The 26702-nt window shown below is 48.9% G+C and overlaps 1 protein-coding gene and 1 long non-coding RNA gene across 5 annotated transcripts; one reads left to right on the forward strand and one right to left on the reverse strand.

Moving 5' to 3' along the window:
• Window positions 1-2430: 2430 nt before the first annotated feature.
• On the reverse strand, window positions 2431-6831 carry LOC119563933. Of its 2 annotated transcripts, none has more exons than XR_005222715.2 (2): window positions 6067-6831; window positions 2431-4452 (listed from the first exon to the last, which is right to left on the reverse strand). It is a non-coding gene; the product is annotated as an uncharacterized LOC119563933 (long non-coding RNA). The 2 variants fall into 2 exon arrangements; XR_005222714.2 differs by lacking the exon at window positions 6067-6831 and adding an exon at window positions 5867-5919.
• Window positions 6832-6909: 78 nt separating this feature from the next.
• On the forward strand, window positions 6910-24067 carry NECAP2 (NECAP endocytosis associated 2). Of its 3 annotated transcripts, none has more exons than XM_037881158.2 (8): window positions 6910-7235; window positions 11234-11334; window positions 12731-12835; window positions 15093-15174; window positions 17664-17772; window positions 18665-18842; window positions 21488-21572; window positions 22803-24067. In XM_037881158.2, the coding sequence occupies exons 1-8, from the start codon at window positions 7144-7146 to the stop codon at window positions 22849-22851; spliced, it is 801 nt and encodes a 266-aa protein (XP_037737086.1). In that variant the 5' UTR covers window positions 6910-7143; the 3' UTR covers window positions 22852-24067. The 3 variants fall into 3 exon arrangements, with proteins under 3 accessions (XP_037737086.1, XP_037737087.1, XP_037737088.1); XM_037881159.2 differs by having other exon boundaries at window positions 7077-7235; window positions 21488-21599; window positions 22803-22939; XM_037881160.2 differs by lacking the exon at window positions 6910-7235 and adding an exon at window positions 12184-12278 and having other exon boundaries at window positions 11228-11334.
• The last annotated feature ends 2635 nt before the right edge of the window (window positions 24068-26702 follow it).

Here is a 26702-nt window from a genome sequence, read left to right on the forward strand (position 1 = left end):
TTCTGTTCGCAGTCCAACTATTGATCTGGGGTCCAGTGGCAAGAGAAGTGCAGCAAGTAGGATATTTTATTTCCTGTTGTGAGAACTCTCAGTGGAAGCTTTAGAACAGGATTTCATGGGGCTCTCATGAGTTCAGACTTGCCTTTCCTGCTGCAAACCTAGTGTTCTTGCAGCTGTCTGTGAAGCCAAGGTGCCAGCCAGTGGTCTTCTGCATTGATCTTAGTTACAGCAACAGTAAATAGCTCATGAATAGACTACAGCTACGCTATCTTATGCGACCTTGTATGTGGGCATCTCAAAGTACTTGAGACGTAACAGCAGGACATGGAATACTGTGTATTACACTAATGCCTAGATGCAGAATGTAGGGGGGCAAACGTTCTGGAGTTGGGCAATGGGGTTACTGTGAAGTAGAGGGGAAATGGCTCTATCGTGGGATAAGGACAAACCATGCAGCTCAGGATGGCACAGGAGACATCCAAGAAATAATACACAACCGCGTTCATAGCCATTCACGTGAAGAACTGTCAATGTTCATCCATTATAAAGCTGGGAAATTCTCAGACAAAACTTTAACCTATTAAGATGCTTCCCTGCACCTCCCACCAATGCAGATCACACGCAGCTAGGAAAGAAGCAGTTGCGTCATTCAACATCACCCCGCATAAGCTCTAGTCAGTTCCCCTTTGCAATCTCAGCTCCAGCTCCTTTCCACAATCCACATCCCATGTAGCTTTACCTTCATCCTGAACAACCACCAGCCAGCCTTAAGTCTGACCTTAAATATTAAGGTCCCATATAAGGCTTCTTGTGATGCATGGATGAGGTGATCATAGCACAGTAACGCATGTTCTGTCATGTCCTATTTATTAAACATTCATCCAAGCAAACCTACCAGTTATCCCTGCTGGTCCCTTTGCCAGTTTAATTACTGGGCTTGCTTCTAGCATCACCGCCTTCTGATCTGCATGGTCCTTGGACTTGTTCACCATTGCTCATGATCTCCTCCCTTCCTTGATGACTCAGCACTCGCAGGGACTTGGGAATGCTTTGATGGAGCCTTGGCAGCTTCCATTAGCTCACCACCTCTGCTTGCAACTGGGAGCTGGCTCCCTGCTCTGGGAATGTTTCACAGAGGGACTGAGTTCAGGGGAAAACTTGGATGACACAGCAACAACCCAAAAAAGAAAGTCCCTTGGAACTAGCTAGGCTGATCTCAAAGCCTAGGGAGGGCTGGTATACGGCGGTGGGGTGCCTGGCAAACTACATTAACCCCCTTGACTCCGCAGTGCAAGGATTCCTTGATGCTCTAATGGATTGAACTGCTGTTGGAGTAAATTAAGACCCTGATCCTGGTCCCAGGGAAATCAGTGTTAAAACTCCCACCGACTTCAACCTGAGTGGTTGTGAGGCCAGATCCTGGGAGCTGATGAACGCTCAGCTCCTACTGATATCAACAGGAGTTGAGGGGTTCAGCACCTTTCACTGCCTGGCCCTACAAATCACATCTCCTGTGGAGAGTGTATTAACAACTGATGATTGGGATGCACCTGAAAAAGAGAATTACTAATATTGGGCCTGCTCCCACTAAGGTCAGTGGAAGTTTGTTTTAAATGTTTTGTTTATTGCTTTAAAAAAAATCAGAAACAACAGAATAGTTTCCCCCAATATGGCCATCAACAACCAAAAGGGAAACTACACTACAAAATGTAGCCATTACAATGCCAGACAAGCAGGACCCAGGCATGGCGCTGCTGATAAAATACTTACTGTCTTAGGGACTTATCTGGCTCCCATTGCCACAGTACCTGAGCTCCTCACAAGCTTTAATGTATTTGCCCTGTGAGGCAGGGTAGGGCTATTAGACCCATTTACAGATCGGAACTGAGGCCCAGAGTGGGGAAGTGCCTTGCCCAAGGTCATGCAGGAAGACTGTGGTGGAACAAGAAATTGAACATGGGTCTTCTAAGTGAGCACCCTAATACCTATGCCATCTTTCCTCTGCTTTAAGCACACCTGAACTGAAGGAGGGAGCTGGTGGCTGTTCACTTCTAGGTCACTGGTTCCAATCCAGCCAAGGGCCGTTTAGCGGTGGAGGGGGAAAACAGGGAACGAGAAGTAGACAGTGGGAGATGGAACCTCTTGACAACTCCAGCTACTTCCTTTAGCTTTTCTTGAGCCCAAATGTACAATGTGTTTTCAAAACAATGAAGGGCCATTCCACCACCACCCTGCAGACACAGGCTCACGTGAGATAAACGGGTAGTCTTTAGCAGGTTCTATGGGCTCAACTAACACCCAAAGTAAATTATACATCCATGGCTACCATTTCCCTCCACCACGTCTCCAGCAAATATAGCGTAAAGTTTTAAGGCCCTTTATTTGGACAACAGCTGAAGGCAACAACCAGAGAGAATATAGAGACAACCCTTTTGATAAATGGACACATTTATTTGTGTGAAGGGAGGCAAGGAAAAGAAGAAAGTGTCTACATAATTTGTACAGCAAGAAGTGTGTCCAAAATGAATGGTGGGCACAAACCTTAATGCCAGGCCTAACTGCTTGATCTGTGTCATTGCATCCGTCCTAGGTATTTGTGATGGAATGCACCCCTCTGTTCACACCCTACACCTTACTGTAACAATCTTTGTACAAAATATGCCTTATGAGGTATCATCTGAAAACTAATAACTCACTGGTCAATAATATGATGAAAAGTGTGTAATACAGTTATGGACTTAAGCTGAAATCATGGCTGAAGTGCGTCTGCTAGACAATTCTGGGAAGGGAGTGAACCTGTTTCTTAAAGACAAAGGACAAGCTGATGCATCTAGCCAAGTGGTCATCAAAACTGATGGACAATCACCAGTCAAGTGGCCAATTCTTTGGCAAAGAGTGAGGGCAGGAACAAACAGATCAGCATCTTAGCAAACAACAGCATGGACCCTCTTTCACCATCAGATTGCTTGTCTCCATCCACATAGGAGGAATGAACTTTATCTAGGCACAGCCCTCAGGAAAATGCATTTCAAAGGGTGACTGAACTATAAAAGGGACAGACAAAAACATCCCAAGTTCTCTCTCCCTATCCATCTCTCGTTCTTTCACCTAAGACAACAAAAGAAACAAGCCCATTTGACTTTGGGAGAGATCCTGACCTGAAATTTAGTCAGCCCTGTTGCTGGGAGCATGTGGTGAAAATTTTATCTTGACCCAAGTCTAGCTTGTTATGTTTTAGTCCTAGGAAGGATTTTATCTTTATTTCTCTTGTAACCATTTCTGACTTTAATGCCTTATGTTTGTAATGACTTAACATCTCCCTCTTTGCAGTTAAATAAACTTGTTTCATTCTTTAATTAAGAACAGACCAGTGTTGTCTTTAAACTGAACTATGTCTTTAAACTGAACTCCATTTCTGGTAGCAAACTGTTTTATATTGATCCCCTTAGAGGGCAACAGACCTAATATATCTGGACTGTCCAGGAGAAGGCTGGACAGTGCAGAACACACATTTTTGGGGGAAATCCAGAAGTGGGAGTGTGTTGGAGTCACCCTGCAAGTGGTAACCAAGGCTTGATGGAAGCCAGAGTGTGACTGATGTGTGACTGGTGGGCTGCAGCTATATACAGACACTCAGGGTGTGACCTGCAGGCTGTTTGACTGTGAGTTGCCCAGGTAGGAGCTACAGCAGCAAAGCATAGTGAGGGACCCACGTTTGCAGGGCAGGGGTGACACAGCCTCTCACTGGTCTGGATTACACGCCAGAATGTCACAGTGTTTCTAAGGTGTATGTTATCTTGGTATCAGGTAGGAGATGCAGCTACTGAAGGGAAAGATAGTCCAGTGGCTCAGACCCTCACCTAAGACATGGGAGCCCTTTGTTCAAGTCCCTGGTCTGCCACAGGCTTCCTAGGTGACCTTGAACAAGTCATGTAGTCTCTCTGTGCCTTGGTTCACCATCAGTACAACGGGAAAGATAGCTCTGAAATGCCTCACACATGGGGACGTGGGGGGAAAGAGAGGAAAAATAAACTAAAGATAGTGAGATTCTCAGATACTACAGTGATGGGAAGCCATGCACGTGCCACAGATAGAGATTTGTATCTGCAGACATGAACAACACGAGCATACTTTTGAGGGTACAAATTGATCCTGCAAAAAAGTGTCTGAGCTACTGAAACTCAGTGTGGTATTTATTGGATCTTGAAACAAATGACTCTATACAACAATGGGAAGAATTTAGAAAGGGGAAATTGCAGCTGACTTTTACCCTGCTCTAGCCCCTGTTTGCTTTATGTCTCCTTTAACTGTGAACACTTAAGAGCATGGAACACTCTGTGTCTTTGGTTGGCACCCAGCATGATATGGGCACTGTCACAATTAGTGCTGGTCTTTGCACTATTTCAGGCTGTGGTGGCACTGGATGATATGAACTTTCCTGGAGATTCCTTCCTGGAAAAGAGAACAGTTATTCCAAGACTCTGGTAGAAAACTATCACCTATGCCACTGAGCTCTTGCAACATCTGATGACTGCTTGGCAATAGCAACTCGCTTCTAGCCTGCCATGGCCCTTCACATCAGCATGTCCTGGCCCTGAAGGGCCAGGATGAACTCCTCACAGAGCTCCTGGAATGTGGGTTTTCTCATGCAGAAGTTCTGAGCCCACTGCTGGTCATCTCAGATCTGCTCAGTGATCGTTTCCCACCACTCAGTGCTTGTGGTCATGGTCCAGAACTGCCGGTTAGCATAAGATGTATCAGCCATTACAAGCAGCATCAGCTGTCTCCACCCCTCCATTTCTGCATGTACTGATCTACTTTCCCTTCTCACAGAATCACAGAACTGGAAGGGACCTCAAGAGGTCATCTAGTCCAGTCCCCTGCACTCAAAGCAGAACTAAGTATTATCTAGACCATCCCTGACAGGTGTTTGTCCAAGCTGCTCTTAAAAATCCCCAATGATGGAGATTCCACAACCTCCCTAGGCAATTTATTCCAGTACTTAACCACTCTGACGATTAGGAAGTTTTTCTTAATGTCCAACCTAAACCACCCTTGCTGCAATTTAAGCCCATTGCTTCTTGTCCTATCCTCAGAGGTTAAGAAGAACAATTTTTCTCCCTCCTCCTTGTACCAGCCTTTAATTTACTTCAAAACTGTTATCATGTCCCCTCTCAGCCTTCTCTTCTCCAGACTAAATAAACCCAATGTTTTCAATCTTCCCTCATAGGTCATATTTTCTAGACCTTTCATAATTTTTGTTGCTCTTCTCTGGACTTTCTCCAATTTGTCCACATCCTTCCTGAAATGTGGCACCCAGAATTGGACACAATACTCCACTTGAGGCCATATAAATGCAGAGTAGAGCGGAAGAATGACTTCTCATGTCTTACAGTATTCCTGCTAATACATCCCAGAATTATGTTTGCTTTTTTTGCACCCATGTTACACTGTTGACTCATATTTAGCTTGTGATCCACTATGACCCCCAGATCTCTTTCTGGAGTACTCCTTCCTAGGCAGTCATTTCCCATTTTGTGTGTGTGATTGTTCCTTCCTAAGTGGAGTACTTTGCATATTGAATTTCGTCCTATTTACTTCAGACCATTTCTCCAGTTTGTCCAGATCATTTTGAATTTTAATCTTATCCTCCAAAGCACCTGCAACTCCTCTCAGCTTGGTATTGTCCACAAACTTTATAAGTGTACTGTCTATGCCATTACCTAAATCATTCATGAAGATACTGAACAGAACCAGACCCAGGACCAGTCCCCGTGGGACCCAACTCGATATGCACTTCCAGCTTGACTGTGAAGCACTGATAACTACTCTCTGGGAACGGTTTTCCAACCAGTTATGTACCCACCTTATAGTAGCTCCATCTGTATTTCCACAGTTTGTTTATGAGAAGGTCATGCGAGACAGTATCAAAAGTCTTACTGAAGTCCAGATATACCACATCTACCGCTTCCCCCCCATCCACAAGGTTTGTTACCCTGTCAAAGAAAGCTATTAGGTTGCTTTGACACAGTTTGTTCTTGACAAATCCATGCTGTTATTTATCACCTTATTATCATCTATGCGTCTGCAAACCGATTGCTTAATTATGTGCTCCACTATCTGTCCGGGTACCGAAGTGAAGCTGACTGGTCTGTAATTCCCCGGCACCAAGCTGCTGCTGAAACGTTCTCCACCATGTCTCGCGCCCTGCACCTGCCTCCCGTTCCCCAGTGGGAGCAGCGCGGGTGCCCGCGTGTGGTGCAAGCCACTGTTCAGGGGAGGATCCAGGCCTTGCCCCCCACACACCACGAAGGCCACAGCTGCCAACCGGGGGGTGCCTGGCTGGAACTGGTTCACTTCGACCACCGCCCCTGCAGCCACACGAGACAGACACGTTCTCCCACCATTCACTGGGAAAGATCTCACAGAGCGGCTCAGCCAACTGCAGAGCTGACTGAGCATCACGGGATACGCGCCCAGGGCCCCCAGGCCTCCCCCCATCACTGTGCGCCGCCCTCTCTGGAACCGCCCAAGTCCATGGGCCAAGGCCTGGCAGCACCCCCAGAGCCTCAGACCTCCAAGGGGGCGGGGCTTAGGGAGGGAGACACTCTAGCTTCAGGCCGTCGGCTACAGGGGGAGGGGGTGGGGAAGAAACCTTTTTTCTGGATAGGCTGCGCTAGCCTGCAGCTTCTGCCATAGAGTCCAAGTGGGAAGAGCCCCTCCCCCTGCGGGACGGTCTAGCCTGCAGCCTCTGCCATAGAGTCCATAGGGGGAAGAACTCCCGTGAGACGCTCTAGCCTGCAGGTTCTGCCATAGAGCCCAAGGGGAAGAGCTCCTCCCCCTGCGGGACGCTCTAGCCTGCAGGTTCTGCCATAGAGTCCAAGTGGGAAGAGCCCGTCCCCCTGAGGGACGCTCTAGCCTGCAGGTTCGGCCATAGAGTCCATAGGGGGAAGAGCTCCCGCGAGGCGCTCTAGCCTGCAGGTTCTGCCATAGAGCCCAAAGGGAAAGAGCTCCTCCCCCTGCGGTACACTCTAGCCTGCAGTCTCTGCCATAGAGTTCGCGCGCGCGCGCGCGCGCGACCCCCTCCCCCCGGGTGGGCGGGGCAGCGAAGACCCCGGATTTCCGGGTCCCTTCCCGCCGAAGATGGCGGACAGCGATTACGAGTCGGTGCTGTGCGTGAAGCCGGAGGTGCACGTGTACCGGGTGCCGCCGCGGGCCTCCAACCGCGGGTACAGGTGAGCCGGGCCCCGGCCCGAGCCCCTCCCCCCCCGGCCGGCCCGGCGCCTCTGGGCTCCCACCGGGGGCGACTGTCCGGGCCCCGGGCCGCGGTGGCAGCGGCGCGGGCGGGGTCGGGGATCCACGGAGCCTCGCGCGCCCGTGGGGCTCCAGCGGCGCCTCTGGGCAGCCCTGGGCTGGGCCTGACCCCCCCGCCCCCCGGGGGACTCTCCGTGGGACCCCCCGCCCCCCGGGGGACTCTCCGTGGGACCCCCCGCCCCCCGGGGGACTCTCCGTGGGGCCCCCCGCCCCCCGGGGGACTCTCCGTGGGGCCCCCCGCCCCCCGGGGGACTCTCCGTGGGGCCCCCCGCCCCCCGGGGGACTCTCCGTGGGGCCCCCCGCCCCCCGGGGGACTCTCCGTGGGGCCCCCCGCCCCCCGGGGGACTCTCCGTGGGGCCCCCCGCCCCCCGGGGGACTCTCCGTGGGGCCCCCCCGCCCCCCGGGGGACTCTCCGTGGGGCCCCCCGCCCCCCGGGGGACTCTCCGTGGGGCCCCCCGCCCCCCGGGGGACTCTCCGTGGGGCCCCCCGCCCCCCGGGGGACTCTCCGTGGGGCCCCCCGCCCCCCGGGGGACTCTCCGTGGGGCCCCCCGCCCCCCGGGGGACTCTCCGTGGGGCCCCCCGCCCCCCGGGGGACTCTCCGTGGGGCCCCCCGCCCCCCGGGGGACTCTCCGTGGGGCCCCCCGGGGGACTCTCCGTGGGGCCCCCCGGGGGACTCTCCGTGGGGCCCCCCGGGGGACTCTCCGTGGGGCCCCCCGGGGGACTCTCCGTGGGGCCCCCCGGGGGACTCTCCGTGGGGCCCCCCGGGGGACTCTCCGGGGGGCCCCCCGGGGGACTCTCCGGGGGGCCCCCCGGGGGACTCTCCGGGGGGCCCCCCGGGGGACTCTCCGGGGGGCCCCCCGGGGGACTCTCCGGGGGGCCCCCCGGGGGACTCTCCGGGGGGCCCCCCGGGGGACTCTCCGGGGGGCCCCCCGGGGGACTCTCCGGGGGGCCCCCCGGGGGACTCTCCGGGGGGCCCCCCGGGGGACTCTCCGGGGGGCCCCCCGGGGGACTCTCCGGGGGGCCCCCCGGGGGACTCTCCGGGGGGCCCCCCGGGGGACTCTCCGGGGGGCCCCCCGGGGGACTCTCCGGGGGGCCTGGCTGGCGCCTCCCCCCAGCCCCGTGTCCAGCCGCCTGCTCTCCGTGATCAGTGTCTGAGCCTGCCCCGTTTCTCCCCCCCCCGCATGTCTCTCCCTGCTCTGTCCGAGCTGTGGGGCTGCTGTTACAGCGGCACCTCGCGGCCTCCGTCGCGCCAGGCGCCGCCCGTAGCGGGGCGGTCTCTGCCCCAAAGGGCTGGCGGTGCGAGTCGACGAAGGGGAGAGTGAAAACTGAGGCTCGAGGAGGGGAATGGCCGCCGCCCCCCATCTTCACACCGTCCCTGAGCCTGGTGCTGTGACCAAGGGAGAAAGCTTGTGGCCTACCTTTCCGGGGAAAGCAGAGCCCTGTGGTCGCTGAGACCCTGGCTGAGTGTGGGGGGATACAGGGAGGAGGGAGGGGTAATAGCCAAACACGTTTGCCCTGGACTTGTCCAAGATCAGCCAGCACGGCAGTGGCAGAATCAGGGGTACAAGCCGGATCTTGCCGGTCCTAGCCTAGTGGTTTATCCATTAGACACGCTGCCGCTCAGTTAGGCATTGAGTATTAAAGTCATTCTACAAACTAACTTAATTAATTTTTCTAGGGATCTCCTTTTCCTCCATGTTGTAGGCTACATTTTCGTCATTAGTGTGGTGGTACTGCAGTGTTCTGCGTCAGACACCTACAGCCATCGTTACCCAAGATCGCATCTTAGCATTTTTTAATATGATTTTTTTTTTAAATAGGTAATGAGGTAGGGAGAGAATAGTAGATTCAAAGAGGAAACGTGGCGAGTGTGGAAACCATCAGTTAATACGACTGACTGTCACACTATGTAGAACTGCATTTGAAATACAGATCAAAGAAAAGTGAAGTGAAAACTTGTTGCATTATAGCAGTGGCTCTCAACCTTTCCAGCCGACTGTACCCTTTTCTGGAGTCTGATTTGTCTTGTGTATCCCCAAGTTTCACCTCACTTAAAAATGACGTGCTTACAAAATCAGACGTAAAAATACGAAGTGTCATAGCACACTATGACTGAACAATTACTGACTTTCTCATTTTTTACCATATAATTATCAAATAAATCAATTATGGTATAAATATTGTATTTACAGTTCAGTGTATCGTGCATAGAGCAGTATAACCAAGTCATTGTCTATATGAAAATTTAGTTAGTATTGACTTTGCTAGAGCTTTTTATGTAGCCGGTTGTAAAACTAGACAAATGGCTAGAGGAATTGATGTACTCCCTGGAAGAACTCTATGTACCCCTGGTTGAGAACCACTGCATTATAGGATGTTGACCCCTCGGCCTGTTTTCTTGCAGCCCTTCTGGGATTCTTGGGACTGACTTGCTTTATAGAAGGTTATCACGTTCTCAGCTTGTGGAATGAGCGGTCTTTTAATCCAATGGTTATAGATGGAAAAAGAGATAATAATGAGTTCCTTAAAGTGATCATTTTAGATCCAGTCTCAACTTGGTTTATAGAATGCAACAGCAATTGCAGACCACAAAAATGAATTAAAAAACGTATGGGCTCTTTCGCTCTATTGTAGTATGTCAGTGTACTGTGTTTAACAGGGCACAACAATGGCACTTAAAATAGCATCAAACTGGCTGTGTTCACTCCCTGTATCAGGGATTCACCTACCACATGTGGTGGTCATGTAAAACCTGCATTGGGGTCATGAGATGTATTTCAGTAGCATCTTTTATACAATGCAACAATCTCAAACCTCCTTAGGGGCAAGCCTCACAACACTCCTGTGAAAAATGATCCCCATTTACAGATGGGGAAGTTGAGGTACAGCAAAGAAGGGAAATGCACCAACTTTCACACTGTGTCAGGTAAAAAGCCAAGAGAAGAGCTCGAATCCTGCCTGCCAATCTCGGCTCTAACTGCAAAACAGAGCTTCTTTCCCCCAAACAGTCTCCTGATGTGCAGCTGCTTCTTTCAAAGGACTGAAAAGAAAAGGAGGACTTGTGGCACCTTAGAGACTAACCAATTTATTTGAGCATAAGCTTTCGTGAGCTACAGCTCGCTTCATCGGATGCATGCAGTGGAAAATACAGTGGGGAGATTTCAAAGGACTGTGTTTTCAATTGTGTTAATACCTGCTTTGGAGGACAGGCTTGCAATTCTTTGCCATGGCACGCTGAGGCAACTGTCTGAGCTGAGGACGGCGGCATTAGGTGGCGATGAATACTGCCTCTGTCTTCCGAAGCAAAAATCGGTGCAAATGGGATTTCAGCTGATAGAGAGAGAATTGGGCAGAAAATCCAAGGAGGGAGGTTAAGCAAGCAGAAAGATCTTTCCAAAACAAACCTACATATTAACCTGTGCCTGGCGTGGATTATGTAATGTAATTTTGCTTGAGTCATAGTTATATCCTGCTCCTCAGCTCTACTCCCCATTTGTTTGTCTCATTCGCCTGTTACGTCCTGCTATAACCATGTCACTGATCCTCCAAGCTGCTCCATTTAGGCAGAGCCCCATGGTCTTCTGGACTGGTGAAGGGGCCTGCCTAGGCAGAGCAGCTTGCAAGATCAGGGCCTTATAAGCTTTTTGGGCAGGGACTTTTCTCTTCTTGTAGGTCTGTAGAGTACCTACTGCTCTAGGGCAGAGACTTTTTTTATTTGTGTGTACAGCACCTAGCACAAGGGAGCAGTGATCCCTGATTTAGGCTACTACGCAGTAGTACGGTACAATTAATAATAGAATAGTCAATTCCTTTATGGTGCCCTAGGCACTACTGCAATACAAAGAGTGATAATAGAGGGATTTCTGAAGCCTAAGATTTGAGTGACTTTTCTGATGTTAACAGTAGTTTTCTTCCACAGAGCTGCAGAGTGGCAGCTGGATCAGCCCTCATGGAGTGGCAGGCTGCGGATAACGTCCAAGGGGAAGATGGCCTTCATTAAACTGGAGGATAAGAATTCAGGTAAAGGGAAAGCCATACAGCATTCATGTGCTTTAGACTTAAGGTTTCTCCCCTCCGTTTCCTTCAGAAAAGGGCTCCCACCTCAGGCAGTTCTGTCCAGCCTTGTTAGCTATTGTCAGGAATGATCTTACAGAGAAATGCCCAGTGCTGGAACCTGAAAGATCCCAGATGTATAGTCATGTTCATTTGAAACTGTGTACTGGGGTGTTTTTACTAGTGGGAGTGGTGCTAAAGCCAAAGAGGCTGCCTGCTCAGTAGGCTTCTTCCTTTCTCTGTACTGTAATTCTTTGGAGAGGGTTGCCACTTGCCATGCGCTTTGCTGTGGGCTTTTATGCTCCTTAATCTTGTGCAGTGCTTGGATGCCCCGACAATAGGTGCCTTGGAGAAAAACTCACTTCAGTAACAGGATTGGAGCTGCCATCTTCCCCATCTGGCAGAATGACTTCATGTGGGTGCTGAAAAGTGCCTTGGAAGCTAACAAAGAGGCTGGTGAGAAGGAAGCCATACAAGTATCTGCGGTGTGAAATGAGCCAGGTCTGTGCTCTTGATAAAAAGCTGCAGGTCAACAACTGGGGAAACCCGTCTGGCTCCAGCCTGTGAAGTCCACAGAAAAGCACTTTCCATCTATAGCCCATGCCCAATAATTCTCTTCCTCCTTCCCAGAGGGAGGCTGCTAGCCCTTCCAGGGTAGTTGATGTTACAGCAGAACTTTAGATGTAGCTACGGTGGCTTAACGAGGTGGTGCTTTTGTGTTCATAAGCAGATGTACAGACAACTGCATGAGTGGTGCATTCTGGGAAACACTTCTGCTAGACTGGGGTGTTCATTATAATTCTCCCATCTCCCCAGGCAGGGACCTTCATCACTGCAGCTCTCACTCTGGGTGATGGGAACTCCATGTGGCTGCCTCTGGAGCCCCATTGTTCTCCCCACGCCAAGCTCAGGTCAGAAAGAGGTTGGTCACTGAAGAGAAACAGAGTTCTCTCTCTCCCCTCCCCACTCCCGATTGCCTGGGCTCTCTGTGACTGCAGTGTCCTTGGCCCCTCTTTCTCCCAGGATTTCTTGTGTGGCAGTGCCTTGCTCTTACGTTCCTTGGGATCAGCCGAGTAGCCCAGTAAGTGCGTTCATTCTGGGTCAGTAGCTGTGCTAGAAGAGACTTATTATCTAAGGCTGGAAGAGTTAAGGGGTCTCAGTCTAAAAAAGGAAATGTGGTCGAATTGTTAGAACCCAGAATGAGAATCTCTTAGATCCTGGGGATAAAACCTACCATCCAGGAGAATTGTCACGCTTAATTCATTGTGTGTAAAGTGCTGTTTTTGTATGTATTGTATCCTGATGAAGAATAGGAGAACACTGAGTTATTGAACAGTTGTGTGTTTCCTACTCTTGTTTCTAGGAGAACTTTTTGCCCAGGCACCTGTGGACCAGTTTCCTAGCATCGCTGTAGAGGGTGTGACAGATTCCAGCAGATATTTTGTCATCCGGGTTGAAGATGAAAGTGGTATGGGCGGTGTTCAGATGGATCACTTTTCTTCTGCATACTGAGGCATACAAGTCTTGGGGAATAAGTTTCTTTAGCAGGTTTCCATTATTATTATTCTGATGATACAGGTTCTTGATTTGAAAGGGATAAATGTACATTACATCTAAAGTCCAGCCTAGAAGTGTAGGGCAGTTGATTGCAAAGGAGATAATTAATGGGATCAGGAGCCTTTCAGTCCAGATCTATCTTGAAGTCAATAATGATCAGAAATTGTTACCGCCAGACTATGGTTCAGCATCCTGCATGAAATGAATTCTTTGTCTACACTAGAGCTGATGGGAAAAACTTTCCCAGGACCGTGTTATGTCGGAAGTTGGAGTTCCATCAAGATTGGAACACTTTGCGAAATCATGTCAATTTTTCCAAAATTTAGTTTTGGAGAAAAAACAAAATAAAAGTTCTGACTGTGTCAAAATGTCTCATTTCCACATTCTTGGTGCCAAAAACTTCAATTTTTTGTTAGAAATTACTTTTCATTTGGAATTTTTTAAAATTTTGTATTCTATGTAATCTATAATACAAATCTAAATTGAAATAGTTTTGATCAATCCAAAACAATTTTTTCTCAGAACTTTCCTTTTCAAAGAATTTATGAATTTTGGGGTTTTGTTCCAATTCAAAACAAAGCCAGATTTCAAAATGGTTTGTGAAATGGGATTTCCATCCTCCACACAATTCTAGTCTACACACTGAATCAGTTTTAAAAAAAAAAAAACAATTTTGTTAAGCTGTGCAAGCACCTGTGTGGATACATTTATATTCGTTTAAAACTGGTTACGTCCATTTAGCGTATTCATGTAAGTTTACCAGTAGAAGCTAAACTGATATAAGACCAATGTAAGAGAGTTCACACTCAGTTATGCTGGTTTAATGAAATCTGTTTAAAATTGCACCTTTAATTAAATTGGGACAACTTTGTGTGTGGACCAGGCATTAGTCCAGTTTCTAGTAGGAAGTGACACCACGATACAAAAAGCATTCTTGATTGGCAGTCTCAGCAGAGAGGCCAAGGCTAAAATAGGCTACAGGTCATGGGTGAGAAACAAGTGGGAGAATATAGGGGAACATGTAGTGGTGCTGGCTTTCCTGTATCATTTCTGTGGATAAACAAAATCTGTCTCCAGTGCTGTCAACTTAACAACTTTCACCAGTATTAAATCCACTTAATTTGTTTTAAATGAGTTTCACGGAACCATCTCAAGGCTGGAAGATTCCAGGCCTAGATTTTTTTTTATAACCTGAATAAAGGCTGGCTGTGGTGCAGGGTGGAGAGCTGGCTATTGCAGTGGGAGGAGAGCCTGCTTTCTTTTAAGTGTGCGAGTGAGAGAGAATATAGGGAAGAAGGGTGTCAAACAGGGGAAGGTTCTGAAAGGTAAATTTAAACTGCTGGACAGTATTCTCAGGGCTGACGGGATAGGCTTCACTTTAACCGTAAAGGAACCAAATTATGATCCATACCTATTGGAGAGATTGTTCAAACTTGGAGTTATGGTAAATGCCGCAGGGGCTGAGCAGCTCTTAAATGGGGCCACAAACTGCAGGTGGCTGTGGGTGCCACAGGGCACCCAAAGAAAATCAGAGGCCCTAGTAAATGCCTTATTTGTATTGCTAAAGCACCTAGAAACACTAGTTATAGACCAGGGCCCCCATTGTGTGAGGGGCTGTACAAACACAAAACAAACCCAATGGCAAAGGCCAGGGAGGATGCTGAGGTGCAGCTAGATGTCACTGAACAGTATCTTCTTCTGGTGGAGAGTGTTCATGTCAGATATCTAATACTGCCTCCACTTCCTTTCTCCAACCTCCTTAACCCTTGGAGGTTGGAGAAAGGAAAGGAGGGGGAAAGCTAGCCTTTAGCCCACGTGATCTTGGGACAATCCTGACACTGGAAAGGTCCATCCTGAAAGCCAGCTTTTGCATCTTCATTTGATGTAAATTGGAAACGTTGGGTAGCGGCGTTGGGTCGATGGGCCCTTTGATCCAACTACCCTGTAGAGGAGAAACAAACGCCCCCGGCTGGTAGGCTGAGCAAAGGCAGAGGCTGGGATGAGAAATAGAATTCAGCTATTAAATATGCTCTCCTGAGTCCTAAGAGAATGGCAGGGCTATGAAATGTGTGAAAGCATAATGCAGGGAGAGCGAGTGTCTCCTTTTCACTTGTGGAGGGTTGTTAATTTGTTGTTGAATCCAGCATTCGCTCTCCGTTGTTTCCCAGGGCGCCGTGCATTTATCGGAGTTGGATTTGTAGACCGAGGGGATGCTTTTGACTTCAATGTAGCCATTCAAGACCACTTTAAGTGAGTTTTCTTCTCTTCCTTTGCTCTCTGGGCTGGGTTGTTTTTGTGGCATTCGCACAGTTTAGTAGGTGTTTGCCGAAATTGCTGCAGTTGGAAGCTGTTAGCTCTCGACTCACTAGGGAGGGGAAACATGGTCAGGGGAGTGTTACAGGGCAGACGGGTCCTGTTTGTACAGAAAACAAATGTGGAATGTTTTTGTCTTGCCAAAATTTCCCAAGCCCCCCACAGAGGGAGTAAGACTTCTCTGGTGGGCCCTCACATGCCAGTCCACATGGGTTCCTCCCTGGCTGCTGTTTCCCCTTTATCTCCTTCCTCCAAGCCGCTGGTTGCCATTTTTGTTCTCGTCCCATGGCCAGAACGGGTGAGCGACCACCTCTGAGAGGCGTGGCTGTGGTTCTAACTGCTAGCAGAAAGCGAGGCTGTGCACTAGCCCAGGGAGGTTATTTGCTCCTTCCCGCACTGCGGGCCTGTCGGGATGAGCAGAGCCGTGAGACGGTGACTGAGCAACTGTTCCTTGCTAACATCGCACGTGCTGGGCTGCTGTCACTGTGAATAGCAGGAGTAGCTTTGTCTGCGCTGCTTCACTGCAGTTACTGCTGCTGGCTGGTCCTCAGGACACACATGCATCTTGAAAGAGTCACTACTGCACCCAGGCAGGCTTTAAAAATAAACTTGGTAACATTTCCTTAAAACAGCCTGCTGGTTTTTGCACACTTTCTTTACTGCCCGTTACCATGGGTATCCACTGAGCTGCTTTCAGAAATCCACGCAAGTCAGATTTGTTTAAAGGGACAACTCAAAATGGCCCCATCACGCTGTCTGGAGTGGTTCATGGCCGAGAGTGCCGACCTCAGGGCAGACTGTCAAAACACAAGGCAGAGACCCCAAGCTGGTGATATGTTCTGTAATTAGATTTCACCAAGCCAGTAACAAATGTGAACTCCTGACGCACAATAACAGTCTTCCCATGGAGTCACAGACAGTCCCCTTGGGCATTCCAGTCTGTCTTGCCACCCAGGCAAGCTGGACTTAGTGATAGCTGGTTGCCATACACCGAAGGTCACAAAAGATTCAGGTTGCTTCCAGTGCCAAGAGACTAGTCACTTACCCCAGGTCAGTTTGTACCTGAGATCTCTCACCCAAACCAACACCTGTAGCCAATCTTATAGTAAGCTAAGGATTTATTAACTAGGAAAAAGAAATGAGTTATTTACAAGATATTTTACACAAAGGAGTTAGCCTGTGGTTCCGAAAGGTGACAGAGTTGTAATAATCTATTAGCACTGAATGTCTTTTAGGGCTCTCCCAGGTTGATCCTGGGAATCTCTGCGACTGGTTCCTAGCTCCAGCCCTGTGAGAGTCAGAATATTTCTTGTGTCCCTGTTTTATCCCCTTCTTCCAACTTTCAAGCTGATGGGCTGGGTTTCTTGCAAGTAGCATCTTCATGGGCGTGAGAGGGGCCATTTACCGAGTCTTTGTATCATGATGTTCTACAGTGGCCCATTTAGTTTTGATAGCCCTTCTTGATGGGCGGTGGACCATTCCTCTGGGTTGGGTTCAGAGCAGTCATTTTTAGTTATAAAGTAAAACATACATAATCTTCTTATTGCATGGGATACAGACATGGCAAGTTAAATTAATGCATGCAGCAACTCACAAGCATTCCATAGAGACTAAACACATTCTTACAAGTCTAACACCTATCTTGAACAATATTAACATACCGGTGAGCTGGTCTGGTTTCCAGCTATGACCTACAGTTTTGGCAAGAGCTGACACCTGGTCTGCCCGCGTCACAGTCCCAATTGAGAATTTGTTATAAAACCTGGTGGTTTAGCTGAAAAATACACACGTAGGTTAGTTTTGAGCAAATAAGTTTTCCACCGTAGAGCGTGCTTTCCAACCAATGCGGTGTTAACAGCAGAGCTGACTGAATAATTGAGATTTTTTTTTTTGTTTGGTGACCAAACCAGGGGGTTGGAGTGAAGTTAATTTCAAACCGAAAATGATTTTTTGTGGTTTCTCACTGAAACAGAAAACTGGAGAAAGTTTCGGTCAAGCAGAAACAATCCTGTTCGAGTGTCTATTCACAGCAACAATTTTGAAACCACCTGTTTTGATTTTTTTCACAACAAACTGTTCTGACGTTTGTTGGCAGAAACTCTTTGCTGAATTTGACGAGGAGCTCTGGTGCCCCCAAAATGCATTATTTGGCAAATAGTAAAAATTTTGCCCAGCTCTAATTGACGGCCCCAAAGTGAAACTGGCTTCATTGATTTTAACTGTCAGGGCCCAGAGACATGCAAAAAAAACCAAATTGGATTTTTAAAATTCGTTGTTAAGACTGTGCTGGTAATGAAAGAAACGCAACTTGTTTCCAATGTGGATTTTAAATGGCCTGCATTCCTTGTACTGGCACTGCACTTAGCCATGAGCAGCTCTCATATGTGCTCTGTCCTCATTTTACACCTTTCGTTTTCCCCGTACAGATGGGTTAAACAGCAGAGCGAGCTTGCAAAACAAGCCCAGAACCCAGATCAGGGACCCAAACTAGACCTGGGCTTCAAGGAGGGACAGACCATCAAACTGAACATTGCGGTGAGATGCTTTTCTTGGTTAGTCTGCTGCTTCCACCAAGTAAAACTTCCCCAGCACGCTCCGTAGAGGCGCTCCCAGCGCTCCTCTTGCCACATGTAGTTTGATTGTAGAGTCTGTTGTTTGAGACACGTGGAAGCTCACCTTTACAGGTGCGTAAGGCTGACTTACCGGGTACCAGCCCTCTAAGAATGATCAGCCTGGCTCTGCCAAAGCCAGATAGTTATTGGTTGCAATAGTGATGAGGTCTTAGCAGTGTGGTGGGGCTTTGCTACAATTCCAATAACCCTGTCCCCGGTCACACCAATATGTTAGATGGGTTGAAAAAAGGAGCCGTTTGGGGAATGTTTCAGACCATCTCCCTGTTCTCTTTTGCTAAATTCAGTTTTTGTAATGGGCAAAATATGACCTGCTTTAGCTAGTGGAGGTAGCCAAAGCCTGCAGCTCTCCCTCCCCACTCTCTGGCTGGGCTGCAGTGGGGAAGCCATGGAAATCCCTTGCAGGAGGAATGTTTGTGTAATGCATCTGTTGGGGGGGGTGGGTGTTGTGTCCCCCTCTGCCCGATCCATGGGGGATGGGAGTCTGTGACCCCTCCCAACTACAGAACTGGGCTCTAGCTCAAGCTGTATATGGTCATGCATTTGGCACTGGAGGTCGCTGGTTCAGTCCCTGGTGAAGGCCAAGATGGCAGTGGGACTTCAAAGGGAAGCAGCCTCTCTCTTGCCCCACCCCCAGACTCTCTGCTGTGCTCAGCCGCATAAAAGAATCAGCAGACATAAGAGGCTTCCCATGTGCAATAACCACTGGAGACAATTGTGCTAAAGCATTGTCTGATGCTCACAACAGCTGCATTTAAGCTGATGTTACGAGTTGTGTCTTTTTCATTTCCCTTTAGAACATGAAGAAAAAAGAAGGAGCAGCAGGGAACAGCAAACTGCGCCCAGCAGGGCCTGGGGGCCTCAGCCTGCTCCCACCCCCTCCTGCAGGGAGATCTCCTGCTCTGATCCCTCCTCCAGGGGAGCAGCTTCCATCATGCCCTGCGGACTCCCAGCCAACAAGCACTGCTAACATAGGTCTGTGTTCATGGGCAAGCTTAATTTTCTTTAGGTCTATTTATACCTGCCAGTGCCCATTACCATGGTATCTGGGAGCTTCTGTAGGCATTTCTATGGCACTTCTCAGCACGGTGTGAGACATATCAAAATTACCTCTAGGAAAGACAGATCTTTTCCTTTTAAGGCAGTTCCTTTCCTTGATGGGCTGATTCCTTCTGATTTGGATATTGTTTCTACACTGTTTAGGAAGATGCTTGTTTAGCTATCGGGGAGGGATAGCTCCGTGGTTTGAGCATCGGCCTGCTAAACCCAGGGTTGTGAGTTCAGTCCCTGAGGGGGCCATTTAGGGATCTGGGGCAAAAATTGGGGATTGGTCCTGCTTTGAGCAGGGGGTTGGACTAGATGACCTCCTGAGGTCCCTTCCAACCCTGAGATTCTATGATTCTAGACAGGTGCCTTGTGGTGTGCTGTGAATGTGGCAAGATTCAGGATCAGGCTGGCAAGTTTGTTCCATGATTGTAAAACTCACTGGATCCTACAGCTTTCCCCAGCCTCACAGGATTCGACCCGGCCTCTGTCAGCTGCAGCATCCCAACTGAGTGTAGCACGTGGTAGGGAACATAGGGAGAAGACTGCCCCTTGGGTAACTCAGCCCTGAGCCATCCAGGGCTTTGAAGATGAGAAGAAAGGTCTTGAACTAATCCTAGAATTCAACCCACAGCCAACGCAAGGGGCTGGTGTGGGGTGTTCACAAGTTTTTGATTCTGTTTAAATGGTGAGCTGCTCACCTGCTGCAGCATCCAGATACCTCCCTGCACCAACCCCACGTCATGTGAATTGCAGTAGTGTAGTGCTGATGTGACAAATGCATTGATCACTTTAGTGTTGTAAGGAGCAAGGGGCTGAAAACCCTTTTGAGGAATCTTTAGTGGGGCTCAGCAGCACCTGAGAAGCTGGTCAGATGTGCAGCTAGATCTAAGCAGGCTCGAGAGAGGCTGCTTGAAGGGAGCTGACATGGCTGAGTAGATCTGATACGATCAGACTAGTTGAATCGTCATCACCCAGCAATCACACTGGTTAACTGTGGAATGGAAACCACATAGACTAGTCAGGCCCAGTCCCATCATGGCAGAAGTTAACATAAAACTTCCTCTTTCCCTCAGACTTTGCAGCCTTCATTTAGCACAGTGACAAAAGGGAGGCTAAAGCATCAGTATAGGAGCTAACAGAGGTTTCTATACTGGCCAGTCATAGTATAACAATGTGTGGCATTATCATGTGGTTTCTGATTGTTGCCACCTCCTCCTGGCTTGCATCTGCATGGATTATAAACATCACTTCCCTCGGGAACTCCTGCACATACCTTGAGATGGCAGGTGTGTCTCTGGTCTCCTAAGAGACCACCTGTTTATGCCCACATGGTACCTTCTGCCATCCAGCTAAGGAACCAGTTAAATCTTACTTCCAAGGGAATTGTTCAGGTAGGATCAATATGGTCACTTGGGTTTATGCAGCTGTGTTTCCAGAGCAGGCGTGTGAGACAAAGTTCAATGAAGCTGAGCAGCATGTGAATTTCACTTCCCCTGTATCTTCTGTGGAGCACTAAATCTGTGCTGGACCCTGGGATTATTTTTGTGCCTGTGCCAGTGCCAAGACCTTGTGATCACTTTTTTTTTTTTTAACGGTAGAAAACCTTTTATTAATAATCCCTAGCTCCTAACTAGTGCTTTTTTTATCAGTAGATCTTTGTGAAGCACTTTGAGATCAGTATCATCCCCACTTTACAGAAGGGGAAACTGAGGCACAGAGCGGTAACTTGCCCAAGGTCACCCAGCAGGCTAGTAGCAGAAATGGGAGTAGAACCCAGGTGTCTGTCTGGGTGCTCAGAATTCTGGTTCGTTCTGGCAGCACTTTGAGTCTGTGATTGTAAGAATTCAGCCTGGCAGATGCATTGTGTGAGGTCTCAGAGTAACAGCCGTGTTAGTCTGTATTCGCAAAAAGAAGAGGAGTACTTGTGGCACCTTAGAGACTAAGCAATTTATTTGAGCATAAGCTTTCGTGAGCTACAGCTCATTTCATCAGATGCATCTGATGAAGTGAGCTGTAGCTCACGAAAGCTTATGCTCAAATAAATTGGTTGGTCTCTAAGGTGCCACAAGTCCTCCTTTTCTTTTTGTGTGAGGTCTGTGAGGCTAGGAATGTCTATTGTATCTCTAGACAGAGGCAAAAATTGTGGCCCCCTCTCCCTCATCAGTACCATTTGTAGAGTCACGTTTCAGCCTGGAATCATGCTGTAAATATAACCTGTCACGTTATGTTTGGCTTTGGTTAATGCCATCAGTCTCCACCTTCCAAGGCCACCAATGCTGCTGCTTGGTCTGCTGTAGAGATCTCAAAGAAGCAGCTCAAGGTGTTCCTCTTTCAAGCCAGAAGCTGAACCGTTCATCTAATTGGCTTAAAAAACAATTTAGCTAAGCCAGTGAGAAGAGCTAGGTGGACATGGCTAGCTAGGTTTCCATCTGGCTTGTATTAGTTTTATTGGTAAAGATGTGGTGCCTTCCTGGGGCCATAAGGAACTAGGGTTGGTGGGAAATAACTGATGGGGGTGAAATCTGATCTTTCTTTTTTCTTTTCCTTCCTTTGAATTTCCTGGTTGCTGGCAGATGCTGCTTTGTCTTGGCCACAGCCCGGTGGTGCCGCCACAGCCGCCAGCGCGGATATCTGGGGAGACTTTGCCAAAGCGTCAGGGTGAGGCCATTCCTGCTGTTCAGTGTGGTGTGTAGCTGAGTGAGCAGGGGTGGCTTTCTGGGTGGGAACGGTTACGTTGTGTTGGCAGCCCTGGAGAGCAAATCCCCGTCACCACTGGACAGTTCAGCCCAGCCAGTGGCAACGCAGGCATCCTCCAGGGTGCTCCCAATGCACGCCTCCCCTGAACTAGAAGAGCACCGTTCTCTGGGTGAGAAGGGATAGCTCTCCTTGACTCCTCTGTTTAAATTGCCAGCCGGGGAGGGGTGAGTTAACGTGGACGTTCATCCATTAGAAACAGGACTGAGTGCGACGGTATTTGTTGGCGCTCTGTATTGTCCCCTAACATCCCTGTTGTCTGTGACTGCAGCCTGTTTACCATGGGATAACTACCCCACACAGCCATCCTGCTGGGAGAACAGGGGGAGACAGGGCACTGTAGGTCTACTACAAGGTAAACTAGGTGAGGTCAACACTGGATGTGGGGTACAGTGCTGACCTTGCCTAGCTACCTCCGGGAAGCACAAAAAGTGCCTTGTCTCCATAACTACCGCACCTTTCTCTCACTGTAGAACCCCCCCTTCAAAGCAGTGAAGATAAAGCTCGAGTGTGAACTAAGGGTCTGTCATCACTGCAATTAGCCTGGCTGACTGGCAGCTGGGTTAGTGGAGCCCGGGTGTGAGCAGCCCGTCGAGTTACTGTGTCCTCACTGGTATTGTGCTCCCCTGTGTGTGTTGCTAAGACTTCTGGGGGAACATTCCGTCACTTTTTGCTGAGCTTCTCTAGGATTCTTTCTCAGTGAATTGTGGGCAAATTTGTCTGTCCTTGTGGGCACCCAGGAGAATCATGGGAAGGCACTGGAGGACTATCCGCCTGATTTAGCCTGCATCCTTACTGCAAAGTGGGAGGGTTCCCAGCCCAAGAGAAAGCAGCACCCAAGCTCTAACTCTCTCCCGCAGCCAGGCCAGCCCGCCCAGGTTTAAAGCCCCAACAAATTTAGGTGAGACGGTTTTGTGGGTGGGTGGGAGGCCGATAGGGGCAGCTCCTTAGGAAGAGTCCAAGTTAACTCTGCATTGAAGACAGACTCTAAGAGGGGTTTTGATCTCTGCAATATATGGCAGCTTGGCCAACACTCACAGTCCGGGTCGGCGCGACCAACCCTTCAAGAGGCAACCCGCAGCCTTAGCCCAAACCACCTTCAGCATCTCAAAGCATGGTTTTGTTTTCTTCCAGGTCTGCATCTACCCAAAATCAGCAGAGCCCGGGCTGGGTTCAGTTCTAAACCAGACACCCTGTCTGCTTTCCTGTGTGGATGCTGGGGAAGGAACCTCTTCACTGTGGACCAAAGCCTGGGGGAAGCCCCCCTACACGCGGAGCTAACAGGCCATTTCAAGAGATCCCAGTCCGTGACTGGTTGTAGCCTTTTGTAGCTTTCTTGGGCATTACAAGAAAGGGGCGAGAGCTATGCAAAAACCAAAAAGTGCCCTGTGACTGCAGTGTGGAAATAAGTTCCCCAGTGCTGGGGAGAGTGATGCCTTAAACTCTGAACTCTCAACAGATACCAGCAGCCCCAGCAGCTGGGGCTCTTAATTCTGCTCTGAGATCACAGCAAACTGTAGAGGACTATAAACCTGGAGGGAGGGAACGATTGTTCCCCTCCCCCGCCTTCTCCAAACCAGCACACTGTGGTGTTTACATATTTCCGACAAGGATGCTTTGCTATCGCTTCTTCCTCCCTCTCCTTATTTGCAGCCTGTTGACTAATGTAACTGAGGATAGCCAAAGACAGTAACTTGACCTGGTACCCTTCGACAAACAGATGCTTTATTAAAGAGCTTGTGGTGAGGGGGGAGCGAAGAGCAGTATTCGAAGACTCCAGTTTGGATTAAATCTTGTTAGCATTTGCTGTCTGATGTGCTAATGGGCTATGCAATAGATGTGGAATGACACCTGCAATGCAAGCATGTGCGGCAAGGGATCGGCAGGGTTAACAACTGGCTACCCCTTCCACGGCAGCTGAGGGCTGCCATGAGATGCCTCAGCTGTATGCCGGGGCACTTCTCACCTTGAATAGTTTGTTGTTGGGTTGGTGGCGGAAGAAATACTCCCCATCTGGCAGTAGGAAGGACAGTGGGATTGATATAGCGACAGCATGACCTTTTAATGCTGCCAAGAACTGTTCTAGTGTCATCCTTGCCAAGACTTTTCTACAGCAAATTGGTGCATGTCTTCTGACGTGCTGCCTTGTCACTGAGACGTGCCTTTTTGAAAGGTGCTAACAAACGGCCTGAGAGCTTCTGAGCACTTAGATTAACTACAATAGGTAACTGTGATGGGGAAAAGCTGTTAATTGGACTACTCTGGTTAATTAGCTGTAACTGAGCAAAACTCTGAAATTCCTTAAGTTTTCATGGTTTGATATTAAGTCTCTGACATAGTTAGATGCAATGAAGGACAAAGCTATGGTTGCCTTTTTTATGGAGCTGGGCTTAAGATTTCTCTTTTAAAAAAAAATATTTTCTTATCTATTTATTTCGAGGTGAAGGCCTTTACCAGTATGAAGTCCTGCTATTTTTTTTAAGTGTTCCAACTTTGTCTGTCTCTTTTTTTTTTTTTTTTTTTTTAAATCTCAAACTGGATGATGAGGATTTGATTTTCTGGTATTTAAAAAAAAAAAAATCCCGAGAATGTGCTTAATTTTGCCTCTTTGAGCCACTGGAAGAGCACGTAGGAAAAACAGGTGGGAAATGTAACATTAAATTAACAATAAAATGTTTTGAGGGTAAGTATGATTCCTGTTTGTTTTTTCAGAGTTATCCGACATGAATTAGACAGGCTCTGCTGTGATTGTAGGGAATTATTCCCTGATTTATCTTCTTTCTTCTTCCTGATATAGAGAGGGGCGCAGCTGGGTACCAGAAGTATATGCACTGAAATACCAAGGCAGTTGCCAAAGGTCTGAGGGCATGGGGGGAAGGCACAGTAGAAATGTGCTGAATAACAATGACCTTAACATCTAGCACAACCGCACAGGACCCAAGTGGAATGAAGGGTACGAATAACCTGACAAGGTGATGGGGTCTGTTGAACAGCTGGCGTGATGGCTGGCAAGGTGGTCTCCTGTGGTGGTGAGAAGAATGAATTGGGTGGAACGTTCAGAGTGTAGCGTTCTTGAGGCAGCACGTGGCCACCAGTAGCGTTGATCTGGCATATACCCTACCCTGCTTCCATTGTCTTCAAGTGTCAAACCCCCTCACCCCCCAAGAGTGAGGGCAGTGCTATCTGTCTCTTGCCAAGGAGCTGAGAGCAGAAGTGAGAATCCTGCACAGATGGGAACTTCGGGGAAAAATGTGTCATTTGGCTGGCTGGCGCCTCCTGCTGGGGAGAGATCAGAGCCTCCTAAGGGCCTGAGCTGAAGCCGGTGGAAACTCTTCCTTTGTGTTCAGTGGGCTTTGAAAGAGCTAGTGTGTGAGGAACACTGGTCTGGACTGATTGGACAAGCAAATCCTCTGCCCCATCTGCTAATGCTGAGCAAGGGAGAAGGGTTGGGAGAATCCTGGAGCCCTGGGATATCCTGCTGGATTATTTAGAGACTCATTATACCAGTGAGTCTCAGACCACATGCAGTGTCTCTAGGCTTGTCCCTCTTTTGCTCCAGAAGTGAAAGCAATTTTTTACTTAGTGCCCAAAACTGCTGAGGGCTCCACAGTACAAACAGACACAGTCTCTGCCCTGAAGACCTTACAGTCCAAGGCCTTGATCCTGGAGACTCCTACCTGTGAACTGTGAGTGGGCCAGGTGACAGGGTAATCTGCCCTTTAAGGGCAGTACTTCCCACTGGTCATCCCTCCCTATCACATGGTGTGGCCCTTTAAGGGTTTGGGGCTCCACAAGCTGTCACCTCTCTTGGGCAGAGACCCGTATCTCCCTCCTGACAGAGGTCTTTCCGGGCTCTGCAGTTCCCTGCCTACACTGTGATACCCAGCAGGACAGAGTGCTTAGAGCCCAGTGTCTCTGCTCTGCTTACTCTTTGAAGGTTATGAACAGGGTAATTGCCAATGTCTGTATGTTACCACACAGCTTTTTCTAAGCAAGCACCTTTATTAAGGTAAAAGCATGACAGAGAAAACATTAAATACAATAAAAGAACCTACGTGCATGCTAATAAGCTTACCAGAGATCACCCCCTATCTCCAAAAAGATTCTGGTCCATGTCAGTCCTTCCACCTCTCCCCTGAGGAGTGGGCCCCTCCCCTCGGAGAGAAGGTCCTGTCTGTTGGCTGGATCAGAAAAAAGGCCCTGAGCCAGTTTAAACCCCGGCTATTTATCCCCAAGGTGCCTCTCTGTCTGCTGGACTTGCGAGAATCCAGTTTGCCTGAGTACAAGTGAGCCTCCCCAGGAGGTGGTGCCTCTCTGGAGGTGTTACAAACCTGACAATCACCCCCCACACTGTTCCTAGTCCCTGTGGAGCCATGGTTCCTGTCACCCATGGAATTCCTGACAACCCCTGGACCATAGTGATGCATAAACATTATACAGTGAGATCTCCCAAATATGTTGCAGGAAATTGCCATCTCTGTCACGGGGCACTGGGAGGAGGGTGGAGAATTATCTTGTAGCCCTTGACCCTAAGCAGTCATACTTGGCAGATGTCATTTCCCTCCCCACCCCCAACTAGAAGTTTGGGATTTAAAGAATTGTCACTTGTGAGTCTTAAGGATGGATTTGAATCCTTCCTCAGCACAGGGAAAGGGTCTGGGTGGGCCAGGGCCAAAGAACAGTGAGGAATGGAGGTAGGGCAAGTGTCCTGAATTGAAATCCATGACGGCAGCTAGCATCCTGCACTGTTACTGACGTGTTCACGATCACAGTCGTGATTAATCTGTAGCACTGGCCAGTTCACTGAAGCCATCTGGGGAGAGAGAACCCTTCGCGCCAAGTCAAAATTTATGAACAAAAACTGGCAAGTCCTGGAAAAACCGGACTGCTATAGCAATGTGTCACTGATTGGGCAGGCAGGTTTTGTTTACCAGCACCCCGTGGAGTCATAACCCCTAGCAGCTAATGAGCTTAAGGAGGGCAGCACGTACGACGACAGGCTGAGTTATGATGTGGGCGGCTGGGCTCCTGGTA

Source organism: Chelonia mydas, chromosome 18, assembly GCF_015237465.2.
Source record: "Chelonia mydas isolate rCheMyd1 chromosome 18, rCheMyd1.pri.v2, whole genome shotgun sequence".
In the NCBI taxonomy this organism is placed as follows: domain Eukaryota; kingdom Metazoa; phylum Chordata; order Testudines; family Cheloniidae; genus Chelonia; species Chelonia mydas.

Bases quoted from the DNA above. Each gene is read 5' to 3' on its own strand.
- NECAP2 (XM_037881158.2), top strand. From the start codon at position 7,144: ATGGCGGACAGCGATTACGAGTCGGTGCTGTGCGTGAAGCCGGAGGTG. The intron at 18,843-21,487 runs GTCTGTGTTCAT...GGTTGCTGGCAG, and splicing joins AACAAGCACTGCTAACATAG to ATGCTGCTTTGTCTTGGCCA. The intron at 21,573-22,802 runs GTGAGGCCATTC...GTTTTCTTCCAG, and splicing joins GACTTTGCCAAAGCGTCAGG to GTCTGCATCTACCCAAAATC.